At 36.6% G+C, this 13187-nt stretch overlaps 1 protein-coding gene across 4 annotated transcripts in view; it reads left to right on the forward strand.

Moving 5' to 3' along the window:
• LOC126248165 (regulator of nonsense transcripts 2-like) overlaps nucleotides 1–13187 on the forward strand; it is a 213516-nt gene that overhangs the window by 91916 nt on the left and 108413 nt on the right. For all 4 annotated transcript variants that reach the window (XM_049948921.1, XM_049948920.1, XM_049948922.1 and 1 more), the window contains one exon: nucleotides 4181–4353. In XM_049948921.1, coding sequence (XP_049804878.1) covers nucleotides 4181–4353 — 173 coding nt within the window. The remainder of the gene's footprint in view (nucleotides 1–4180; nucleotides 4354–13187) is intronic.

A 13187-nucleotide genomic window follows, 5' to 3' on the forward strand; every position in this document is an offset into this window, starting at 1 on the left:
TTGTAGCCTATCCACAATGTTATTCAATGTATACAGTGAGCAAACAGTAAAGGAACCAAAGAAAAATTTGGAGAAATAATTAAAGTTAATGGAAAAGAAATAAAAACTTTAAAGTTTGCTGATAACATTGTTGTTCTGTCAGAGACAGCAACACTCTTGGAAGAGCAGTAGAATGGAATGGATAGTGTGTTGAAAGTATGATTCAAAACGAACACCAATAAAAGCAAATTGTAGGATGTCGAATGTAGTTGAATTAAAACGGGCAATGCTGATGGAGTTACATTTGGAAATGGGACACTGAAAGTGGTAAATTAGTACTGATTGGACTTAAGAAAACAAACTAAAGATGTGTTGTCTTAAACTTTTTTGACAAACTTGTGTGTAACAAAGAAGCTATATGGAACATTAAATTTGGCAGAACATGCAGACTGACAGCAACAGCATGTGGAGTCTCAGAAAGAACAGTGTGACAGTGTGTGTCATTGTAACTTCTTCTTCTTCAGAAGAACAAGATGTGAGTACTGCCTTCCATTCACCATGAAAGGCTTATAAATGGGAAAGTGGAACTACTCAAATGGACAATTTTAATAAAGAAGTGATCTACAAGATAGTATTAAAATATCAAAATAGAGGAGAGTACCCTATGGCCACAAAAGTCCGTGCCCAACTACAACACACAATAGAGTATGAGGAGTCAGAAAGAACCATTCCTCATCTTCTGAAAGACATCGCTATTAAGTTCAGAAAATGTATTGAAGTACCAAATTTCTTATGAAGCAAAGGGATATTGCTGCCTTGAGAGCTACATTTTGGTGGACTGTGCATGTATTACATAGAGAGGAAAATAGGCCTGTGGTATATGTGGACAAAACTTGGGTTTTGAAACACACAAACAAATATGTTTTGCATGGCTCTGAGGGTAATGGTGGCCTGAAAGTATCTACTTGTACTTTGGTACAGAATAAATATAAGTGTTGCAGGTGATTGTTGCTGTGGTGGAAAGTCTGCAACTGTTGCAAATATAATCTGTTTGGGAAGTAGGCTAATATTCTTGATTCTATTAATATGAGCCATTGGAACAAGAATCATGGTGACACCATGTGAGCTCTCAGACATGCAGCTCGTGAAGTCATTTTAAATAAATCCCATTCATTAGTGTGACAAGACAATAATAATGTCTCAGATATTGTAATATTAGGTTTTATCATTTTCACAATGACTGACAAGAATGTTCTTTTGGATTAGATTAGATTAGTTTTTCGTTCCATAGATCCGTGCTGAGGGATCCTCGTGGATGTGGAACATGTCAATTTATTTTATTTTATTTTATTTTTATTTTTTTAATTTTTTTATTTTTTATTTTTATTTTTTTGTTTTTAAATCTGAAATAACAATACTAATAGTATGAATATATACAATACATCATTTATCTCTATTAAAAAATTCGTCAATGGAGTAGAAGGAGTTGGCCACTAGTAAGTCTTTCAGGCTCCTTTTGAACTGATCTTTATTTGTAACTAAATGTTTAATGGCAAATTATTGAAGATGATTGTTCCTGAGTAGTGGACCCCTTTTTGAACTAAAGTAAGTGCTTTTAAGTCCTTGTGCGGATCATTTTTGTTCCTGGTATTGTATGTATGAACTGATCTGTTTGTTGGAAAAAGAGATATATTATTTAGGACAAATTTCATTAATGAGTAAATATACTAAGAGGCAGTAGTTAGTATACCCAGTTCTTTGAAGAGGTTTCTACAGGACGTCCGTGAATTTACTCCACAAATAATACGTATTACACGCTTTTAGATTCTGAAAACTTTTGTTTGACTTGAAGAGTTACCCCAAAATATTATACCACATGACATTATGGAATGAAAGTAGGCAAAGTATGCAAGCTTTTTCATTTTTATGTCACCTATGTCTGCTAACACTCGAATTGCAAATACAGATTTGTTAAGGCGTTTCTGCAGTTCTGTGGTGTGCTCTTCCCAACTGAATTTATTATCAAGTTGTAATCCCAGGAATTTAAGACTGTCAACCTCTTCTATCTGCTCTTCTTCGTATTTTATGCATATGCTGGGTGGAAACCTCTTACAGGTTCTGAATTGCATATAGTGAGTCTTATCGAAGTTTAATGTCAGTGAGTTGGCTTTAAACCATTTATTAATACCCATGAAAATATCATTAGCAGATCTTTCTAGAACTACACTTGACATACTATTTATTGCAATACTTGTTTTATCTGCAAACAAAACGAATTCTGCTTCTGGCAGTGTAACTGATGAGAGATCATTAATGTACACAAGAAAAAGCAATGGCCCTAAGATGGATGCTTGTGGGACACCACATGAAATTCCTTCCCATTCTGATGATGACTGATGACTTAATTCACTAGTCCCTTGCACTGACACCCTTTGTTTCCTGTTAGTGAGGTATGACTTGAACCATTTTGCAGCACTTCCCGTGACACCATAGAATTCTAATTTACTTAAAAGGATGTTGTGGTTCACACAATCAAATGCCTTTGACAAATCACAGAAAATACCTGCTGCTTGTAATTTGTTATTTAATGAATTAAGTACATTTTCACTATAGGTGTAAATAGCCTTCTCGATATCAGAACCCTTCAGAAATCCAAACTGTGTTCTTGATAATATGTTATTTGTGGTCAGATGGTTGAGCAGCTGCCTGTACATTACTTTTTCTAAAATTTTTGAGAATGCTGGCAAAAGTGAAATCGGTCTGTAGTTTGATGGTATCTCTTTATCCCCTTTCTTGAATAGAGGCTTAACATCTGCATATTTTAGCCAGTCAGGAAATGTCCCAGTTATAATTGACTGGTTACACAAGTAACTTAGAATTATACTAAACTCACAAGAACATGCCTTAATTAACTTTGTTGATATTTCATCGTACCCACTAGAATGCTTTGTTTTTAAAGATTTTATTATGGAAGTTATTTCTTTTGGTGAAGTGAGTGATATATTCATGTACTTGAAGCTATTTGTGAAGGCTAGTTTCAGATATTCAAGGGCATTATTTACTGATCCTGAAAGTCCCATTCTATCAGTAATGGATATAAAGTACTTGTTAAATAGATTTGCCACACTATGCCCATCAGTTACTAATGTGTCATCTACCCTTAGTGCTATTTGCTCCTGTTCCTTTCTGGTTCTACCAGTCTGCTCTTTCACTATATCCCATATTGTTTTTATTTTGTTCCCTGACATTGCTATCTTCTTCTCGTAGTGCATTTGTTTAGACGTCTGAATTACTTTTTTTAATGTTTTACAGTATTCCTTGTATTTAGCTAAATCATCAGCATTGGAGCTATTTTTGGTCGACAGATACATTTTCCTTTTTGTCTTACAGGAAATCTTTATTCCTTGTGTAATCCATGGTTTTATTATAGACTTCTGTTTAATTTGAGTAACTTTTAGAGGAAAACAGTTTTCAAACATGGTACTTACATTGTTCATGAATGTGTTATATTTTTCATTCATGTCATGAGCACTATAAACATATTTCCAGTTCATATCTTTGACCAGTTTTCTAAAACACTCAATTTTTGGTTGATTGACTACTCTCCTGTACTCAGATTTAGCAGTCTTCATAATCTGGAAAGTACTCCATCACATTCTACACTAAAAATAGAGAAGTCTTAAGTTTTAGAATTAACACCAAAATTTGAAATGGTCACAAATTGGAAATGCTGTAAGTAGGTGAGCTGAACTAGTGAATTCAACTTGGACGTAGTAAGATGGTGTTACTTAGTGGGAAAGTGTATCTCGTGTACCTGCCGCAAATTTCATGAGGAGTCAGAAGCCAATTACATAAGTAGCACATAGTCTGTCAGAGAGATGTGTGAGGAAACCAAATCATTCTTGTAATTTCTGGGAAAGAATTTTTTTACTAACTTTCCTGGTGTTAATTTCACATACTGACTCGTTCCTTCACCAAGGGATTTACTCCGCAGTTTGGTCCTATGGAACTAGACACATACGGAACTAGAACTAGACACATAAATAAATAAATAAAAGTTAAATAGTCGGAAGTTACAGTCTGTATCCGCTGGGTGATACTTAATGCTAATAGTGAGTTGTGTACAGTAGATGTATGGCTATGATTGTAGTACTGTGCAGTTAATAAAGTTTCATTGGCAACTTCAAATATCTTTTTGCAGAATCTTTGAAACATGATATTATGGCAATGAATGGAAGCAGCGAAAATGAAGAAGGAGCTGTTCCCCCTGATCTATGGGAAGATGAAGAAACTAAGCGTTTTTATGAAATTTTTCCTGATCTTAAGGAATTCATACCGAGCCTTCAAGTGCGGGCTGTGGAACCAGAACCAGTGGTAAATATTCATACTTTATGTATTATTAACCATATTGTTAATAATTACAATGTACAAATGTACTGTCCCTCTCTGACTGTAGACCTTGCCGAGGTGGGATGGCTTGTATGCCTCAACAATACAAATACCAGCACCAAAGGCATCTCTGTCAAGAGGCCAGACTAACCTGTGATCCCTGAAATGGGGTAGCAGCCTTTTCAGTAGTTGCAGGACAAACAGTCCATGTAACATTAGCCAACATGACCTTCTTGTGTATTGTGAACAACTGAAAGAGAGGGGAGACAAGAGACTTATTTTTTTACTGAGGGTATGATGATGATGATTGCATCCTCTTTGGTAAAATATTCCAGAAGTAAAATAGTCCCCCATTCAGACCCATGGGCAGGGCTACTCAGGAGGTTGTCATAATGAAGAAAAACAAAACTGGCTTTGTAGTGATTGGAGTGTGGAATTTTTGATTCCTTACTTGAGATTGAAGTTTAATATAGAGGACATTAGTGAAGTGCAGTGGCAGAAAGAATAGGGCTTCTGGATAAGCCAGTACAGGATTATGAAACAAAATGAAATATGGGTGGGGGGGGGGGGTCAGGTAAATGCAGTAGTAGTATAAGAAAATACTAATGTAGATGAGGTACTTAAACAGTATAATATATACATTTTCAATGCCAAGATAGACATGAAGCCACCACCCACCCCAGTACTACAACTTAATATGTTAATCAGCTCCACAGAAGACGAAAAGATTGAAAGAATGTATGATGAGATGAAGGAAACTGTTCATATTTTTAAGGAGGATGAAAACTTGATTGTAATGGGTGACCACAAATTGGTAGAAGGAGAGATGGAATAATAGTAGGAGAATTGTGGACTGGGGAAAGGATTGAAAGAGTGAGCTGCCTGATAGAATTTTGCACAAAGCATTATTTAATTATTACCAACATTTGGCTTAAAAATCACAAAACAAGGTTGTCTGCTTGGAAGAGACCTGGGGATACTGGAAGGTTTCAAATTGATTATATAATGGTAAAACAGAAATTTCGGAACCAGATTTTATACTATAAGAAATTTCCAGGAGCAGATGTAGACTCTGACTGCAATTTATTATTTATGAATGGCAGATGTAAACTGAAGAAATTGCAAAAAATGTACGAAATTAAGGAGACAGGACCTGGATAAATTGAAGGAACTGGAGGTTGTAGAGAATTTCAGAGGGAGCATTAGGAATCATTGGACGGATGCAGGAGAAAGGAACACAATAGAATGTCAATGAATAGCTTTGAGACATCAAGTAGCAAGGACAGCAGAGGATCAGATTGGTAGAGACAATGCCTCATGGAAATCTGTGGATAACGGAGGTGCCATTGAATTTAATTGACAAAAGAAGAAAATATAAAAATGCAACAAATAAAGTGGATGAAAGAAGCAGGAATGGCTAAATGACGAGAGGTGAATGAATCCTGAAGTAGAAAGTTCCAAAATATTTAATGAGACTTGAAATGTATCTCGAAAAGCCAGGCTAAACACCATTGGAGAGGGGGCGGGGGAGTGTTCATTGCAGTTTACAGAAATATTGTGTTTATTGACATCAAAATTGAGGCTGCCTGTGACTACACACAAGTAACCGGCCCATGTGGTCTCAAGTTAATCATTGGTTATTTTTACCGGCTGCCCGATTTCACTGTAACAGTTGTAGAACCAGTCAAAGAAATTGTACACTCAGTACTCCAATACTGCAATATTAGTTCTATAGGCTGAGATGTCTGTGTATTCATTGCAGGTGTTTCGGAGGATACATGGTCATGCATAGTAGTTCTTAATGCATTTTCTGGAAACTATCTATAGCAGCTAGTGCGACAACCCACTCACAATGGAAATATTTTAGACACTATAGCTACAAACGGGTCTGACCTTATCAACAGTGTCAGGCAGGGATTAATGATGATATCATCATACTGACAATGGTTACTAAAGTTAATAAATCTATCCAGAAGGTAAGGGGAGTTTTTATGGTAGGAAGAGCAAATCAGCAATTGTTAGCATCATATGTAGACACTTGAATGGACATCATTTAGTTCCAGTATGGTGGAGGTAGATGGATTATGGCCAAAGTTTAAGCTGGTTGTAAATCATGCTCTGGAGAATTAGGTGCCAAGTAAGTGAATTAAGGATGGGAAAGATGGATCACGGTTTAATAACAAAATTCTGAAACTGCTGAGGAAGCTGAGATTGTTGCACTTTCGTTTCAAAATAGAATGTTGAAATTTGCATGGGCGAAAGTTGGTAGAGATTTATGCTTCTATAAAACGATCAATGTGCAACGCTTATAACAACTTCAGTCATCATACTTTAATGAAAGATGATGCCGAGAATTGAAGAAAATTGTGTCCTACATAAAAGGCTTCTATCCAGTCACTTGGCATCCAGTCTGGTGTGCCAATATCTACATGTATATTTATACCCTGCAAATCTCCATGAGGTACATGCAGAGGGAAGGAAAGATGCAGTTTTAAATTTTGCATTCAAGAAATCATTCATGTAGGAGAATCATTCAGGCATACCGTTGTTTGACCATTGCACAGGCTCTCATACGGAGGACATAGTAATAGGCATTCCTAGCGTAAAGAAGCAGCTGAAAGAGTTGGAAACAAGTAAAGGGAACATGTCTCTTTTTCATGAAACATTGTTCAGAAAATTTAGAGAACCAGCATTTGTGACTGACTGCAAAAAGATCCTACTGCTGCCAATGTATGTTTCACGTAAGAACTGCAAAGACAAGATTAGAGAAATTAAGGCTTGTACAGAGGCATATAGATAGATTGTTTTTCCCTCACTCCATTTGTGAGTGAAATGGAAAACGAAATAACTAGTAGTGGTACCAGGTACCTCCGCCATGCAGTTTATGGTGGCTTGCAGAGTAGGTATGTGGCTGTGGATATGTGAGGCAGTAGAAACATGAATAACAAGGGGAAAGATAGATACTGTCTATTAGAAAATTAGACAGACTTTTTGGAAAAAAGAGAATCAGATGTACGAATATTAAGAGCACAAATGGCAAATCAGGTCAGTGTTATGAAAAGAGAAGAGTAAGTAGAGGAAGGTGAGATTGAAGATGAATTCTCTAAGAAGGGTTTGGCGGAGCATTGAAAGACCTAATTGGAAACATGGCCCATGTCTTTCCCTCATAATTATTGAGATCCTTGGGAGAACCACCCAAGAGAGAACTATTCCACCTGGTGCGCAAACTATGTGAGACATGTAAAATACCAAAATACCTTTAGACTTCAGGAAATGTGTAATAATTCGGATTCCGAAGAAGGCAGGTGTTAACAGGTGTGCATACCACCAAACCATCAGTTTAATAAGTCATGGTTGCAAAGTACTAACATAAATTGCTTAGAGAAGAATAGGAAATAGAAACTGACATCAGGAAAGATCAGTTTGAGTTCTGGAGATCTGTAGGAACCTCCTAGGCAGTATGGTTCCTACAACTTTTCTTAGAAGGTGGATTGAAGAATGACAAACTTATGTTAGGCATTTGTAGAGTTCTATAAGTCTTTTGACAATACGCATCTACATGACGATTCTGCAATTTACAGTTAAACGCCTGGCAGAGGTTTCATTGAGCAGTCTTGAAGCCGTTTCTGTACCGTTCCACTGTTGAGCAGCGCACTGGAAAAACAAACATTTAAATCTTTTCATGCAAGCTTTGATTTCTCTTACTTTATTACAGTTATCATTTTTCCCTATGTAGATGGGTGCCAACAAAATATTTTTGCATTCGTAGCAGAAAGTTGGTGATGGAAACTGCCGCAACAAAAAATGTCTTTGTTGTAATGATTGCCAGCCCAACTGTGGTATCATATCTATCGATGACTCTCTCCCCCCTCTTTCATAATAATACAAGAGAGCTGTCCTTCTTTTAACTTTCTCTGTGTTCTCTGTCAGTCGTATCTGATGGGGGTCCAACACCATGCAGCAATACTCTAGAAGAGGACGGACAAGCATAGTGTAGGCCTTCTCCTTAGTATATCTGTTGCATCTCCTAAGTGCTCTACCAATACATCACAGTATTTGGTTAGCTTTCCTCAAAGCATTATCTATGTGATCATTCCAATTTAAGTTATTTGTACTTGTAAACCCTAAGTATTTTGTTGAATTCACAGCCTGTAGGTTTCTGTGATTTAGTGTGTAACCAAAATTTAGCTGATTCCTTTTATTAATCTTGCAGATGACTTCACACCTCTCATTATTTAGAGTCAGTTGGGATTATTCAGATGATGTAGATATCTTGTTTAAATCATTTTGCAATTGGTTTTGATCATTACAATGACTTTATGAGGTGGCAAATGACATCATGATCTACAAACAATCTGAGAGGACTGCTCAGATTGTCTCCTAAATCATGTATATGGATTAGGAACAGCAGAGGGCCTATGAACTTGTTTGGGGAATGGCAGTATCACTTTGTTTTACTCTGACTGACTGTCAGTTACAATGAACAGTGACCATTGTCAGGAAACCATGAATCCAGTCTTATAAATGAGATGATTCTTCACAGCCGCGTAATTTGATTAGAAGTCACTTGTGTGGACTGTGTTGAAAGCCTTCTGGAAATCTAACTGTTTTGACAACATTACACTCTTCATAATTTTGTAGGTAGCAGAAATAAAACATAAGGAAGGAAAAGTAAGTTACAACTTGTATAGAAATCAGACTGCAGTTGTAAGAGCCAGGTGACATGAAAGGGAACAGTAGTAGAGAAGAGAATCAGATAGGGTTGTAGCCAATCCATGATTATATTGAATCTGTACACTGAGCAAGGTGTGAAGGAAATCAAGATTAAATGTAGAAAGGAAGTTAAGTTCAGGGGGAAAAAGGTGTGCCAATAAAATTGTAGTTCTGTTGTGGACACCCAAGGACGTGGTAGGGAAGTTGAATGGAATGTTTAATGTCTCAGAGGTTATAAGACGGTCATCAACAAAAACAAGCAAGGTTAATCAGATACAGTTCAATTAAAGCAGTGAAGGTAAATGAGACACTGAAAGCCATAGATGATGTAGCCTGTATAAGTAATGCAACACCGAAATGGCAGAGAGCAGAAACCGGAATGAATGATTTTGCATTAAAGTAGAAAGAAATGGATGCAGCAAGGGTGTTGGTTAAGGCGTTGGCCAGAAATGTTACATGTATTCACATGGTCTCCTTTCAGAAGCCTCTAGGAATGGCCTTGTTCTTATATTTCGCAACAGAGTTCCATAATTCCTTCGGAACACTTGGTTAGACATCATCACTATTTCATTGATTATCTACTCTGCTCGCTGGAAGCAACAATTATAATTTTTCATGATACGAGCTGTGTGGGATTGGTCATGGGTTAGCGTGCAGTTGTTGCCAGGCTACAAATTATTGGAATAGCTCACTCTGCTTTGAAATGTCAAACCAACTCAGTCCGACATCAAGCAAAACAACAGAATGGCTTTGATAATGTATCACATTTCCTCAACAACCAGTACACACGGCAGTGCCAGAGCCAGGGAAGTGAATGAACAGTCTTCATGCCCTTTCTCAAGAAGAAGAAGAAGAAGAAGAAGAAGAAGTGGGAGTGGTGCAGCCTCAGTAGATGGACAGTACCTGGGGCTGCAAGGACAAAGGAAACTATAACCCCCAAATTATGAAGGATGAAGTAAGACATTGCTCCTATGTAATCCGGAGTATGTAGATTTTGTCTTTGATGGCCTGGTGGACAGAGATGTCTTTAAGGAAAATATAATCATGATTGATTGCACCACTGGCAGACAGTGGATCCGTGGAGAATGGATCAAAACAAAAACTGAGCAAGACTGTGAGCTCTGTACAGTGCTGTTAGGTATTAGAATTTGGGGAGTTGCAAGAAAGAGAGAGCTCCTCCAGAATAGGCTCAGGTGTGGAGCTGCATTCATGTACAGAAATGAAGACAGAACCACAGGGTGAACTCTGCCTAGTGCGTTTATGGGAGAGAGAAGGCTCTTTGGAAACAGGCTTGAGTGCGAAGCAAGAAACACGTCGAAAGTCAAAGCTGTGTAGGGGGGGGGGGGGGGGGGGGAAGCAAACATCCGATGCACAATAAAGACAGTGTGTGCTGGAGAAAAGCTAAAGAGACACAAGCAAGGCTAACAATAGGGGCTGAAGAGAAATGGGTGTGCCAAATACAATACAGATGAATGGAATGAGACACATCATTCCAAAACAGGAGATCACAAATGGTGTGTATCTGCCTGAGGCAATGGTAAAAGTGAAATCAAGAGTATGCATTAGGAGTGTGCTGAACACTGCAGATGGGAATGTGTCAGTAGAATTCCCGCAGCTGGTAGTGGAAGCAGTACCGGAGCAAGAACTGTTCAGGTGAGTAGTTTCAATAAAGACATGCTGTATGTTTACTTATTTGGCTATGGTCTCTTCTTCCTTGGCAGCACCATAAGTCCATAATATCGGACAGTAAAATTTGCTTGGACAATCTAACAACTTTCAGCAATAATGAACCCAACATGACGAGATTTCAGATTCACTATTATGTACATTTATTTTTTCCAACACACACAACTGAGTGATGCCCAGTCTCTAAAAATCAAAAGTACTTTACATATTCTTCTACTAGTATAGAGCTTGCAGCAACTTTCCTGTCAGATTTTATCCAAAACAATGTCATTAATCAACTAAGTACAGCACCCTTACACCCTTACTTGTCGATGTTACAAATGGAAATAATACTCGGTGCTAGCTCATTTATACAGTCCATTACTGTTGTCTATACTCATTTCATGTTAACATAACATTGCTTTATAATCCACTGAATTCACTCTCAACACAGCACTAGTAATAGACCAATAACAGAATTTCAATATATAATGACAGTGAGCCTAACAATTGTCCTTCAAATGACAGTTCACCAAAAGTAACACAATGCATTATTATGTTTTGCACATATGTGACCCATTACTCACAATAGAAAAGTTACTAGATACTAGTCCCATGCAGGTTGTAATAATACTGTACAAAGTGATCTGCCCAACTTTCATTGATACAAATACCTTGGAGCTATTAATGTAATCATAACTGGGAGCACACTTTCATCGAGATGTTAGCTCGATGATTGATAGCTGTGAACTCTCATGTGGACTTTCACAAAGAGGTGTTAAAATCATGTAATAGCATGACGCAGTATCTCAATGAGTGGGTCAGTGATCTTAACTGGATGACTGCCTTGGGCAGACTGAAGATTTTTGGGGTGGGGGTTGTATATGAAGACTGATGTACTGATGTTTTGTGATCTTTGGTATTACATTATAGTTCATAGAACTGCAAGGTAAAAACTTAATGTATTAGATAACCTGTAGGTTCCAGCAACAATTTTGTTTAACTAAAAGATATTTTGTTACAAAAATATTAAAATGTCCTCAGTTCTATTTGATTAGCACTCTCCCTATTTTGTGGGTTACCTAATTACAAGTAAAGTTGCAATGTTTGAAATTTTGTCAGTTTATGCAAATGTTTAATTAAGAGCTTAATTTAATAATGAAGAGTGTTAACTGGTTTAGAAAAATTATGAAAGTGGCTCAGTTGACGAAAGTAAATTTGGGTGCAACTGGCGTTTCATTACAAGTATCTTTTAAGTTTATTAGTTTTTTGAAAACTGAAGCAGGATACTCAGATTTCACCATTACATGTTGTTGCAACAATTTCTTTTACCCATTTCCTTTAATTAATCAAGTTTTTTGGTGAAACTGAATGTAGCACTATCATCAGCAGCTGGTAGATTCTAACAAAAGCTGTGAAATTGCATGAAATACTATGTAAATAAGAAATTAATCATTATTATGTATGTGGCAAATGCTATGATTGTAGAAGTACAAAGAAAATAGTTTTTAAAAGCAATAGTACAATAGCCAGTGGAATAATGTCAACTTGCTTTGTTTTGAAGCCATATGTGAAAGTGCAAATGACTATTACTAAAAGAGAATATCCATGCGAGTCATTTGAACACTGAAGAGAAAGCAGCCATTATGGAGCTGTGCATCACGCACAGCAATGTTTTCCATTTGCTAAGAGACAAAGTATCATCTACAAATAGTATTAGGTTCAAAATTAAACTGTTAGCCAGGGTTGCACAATTCAAAAGTACTCAAGGGCTAAACCAAAACTAGAGTCTAATGCATGGGCCCAGTAGACTTACTCAATTGTGTCAAATATAATCTCTAAATTAATAAAAATTAATCACTATTCCAATGATTAATTATTACTTTATTATATATTTTCCTTGAACTGTGATGTAGAAATGGCTGACATACTGTATAGGTAAAGATTATGTAATGCAAACAGCAACCAAAAATATTAAACTTCGTGAAACTACACAAAATTTATTTTTTAACTCCTGAATAAATACAGTATTTGCAGAATATTTTTATTAAAAGACACATTTAATGACAGTAGGAAATGAATGTTTTAGTAGCGTACTAGCACAACAGACTATTACTTATGAAAACAGTATAAAATGATGAAACAAAGCTTTAATGAGATACATTGCATCTCCTGTCAGCTTCAAGATTTTCAAAGTCTGGAGTCATATTTGATGTTGAAGTTTTTAATATGTGTTCTAAATGTTCTTCAGTTAAACAAGAGTGAAATTTGTTTTTGTTTAAGTTCAGAAGAGAAAGTATTTGTTCACGTATATAAGTGCTGCCAATCATGCTGAATGCTTTTATTGCTGCATCTCCTAGGTTATTAAATTTATTTTTGTCCAAGCTTGATATAGAAATCGAAAAGACCATATTTTCTGTGCTTGCTTTTATAGATTGGAG

The sequence above is a fragment of the Schistocerca nitens genome, chromosome 3 (assembly GCF_023898315.1).
Source record: "Schistocerca nitens isolate TAMUIC-IGC-003100 chromosome 3, iqSchNite1.1, whole genome shotgun sequence".
NCBI classification, from domain to species: domain Eukaryota; kingdom Metazoa; phylum Arthropoda; class Insecta; order Orthoptera; family Acrididae; genus Schistocerca; species Schistocerca nitens.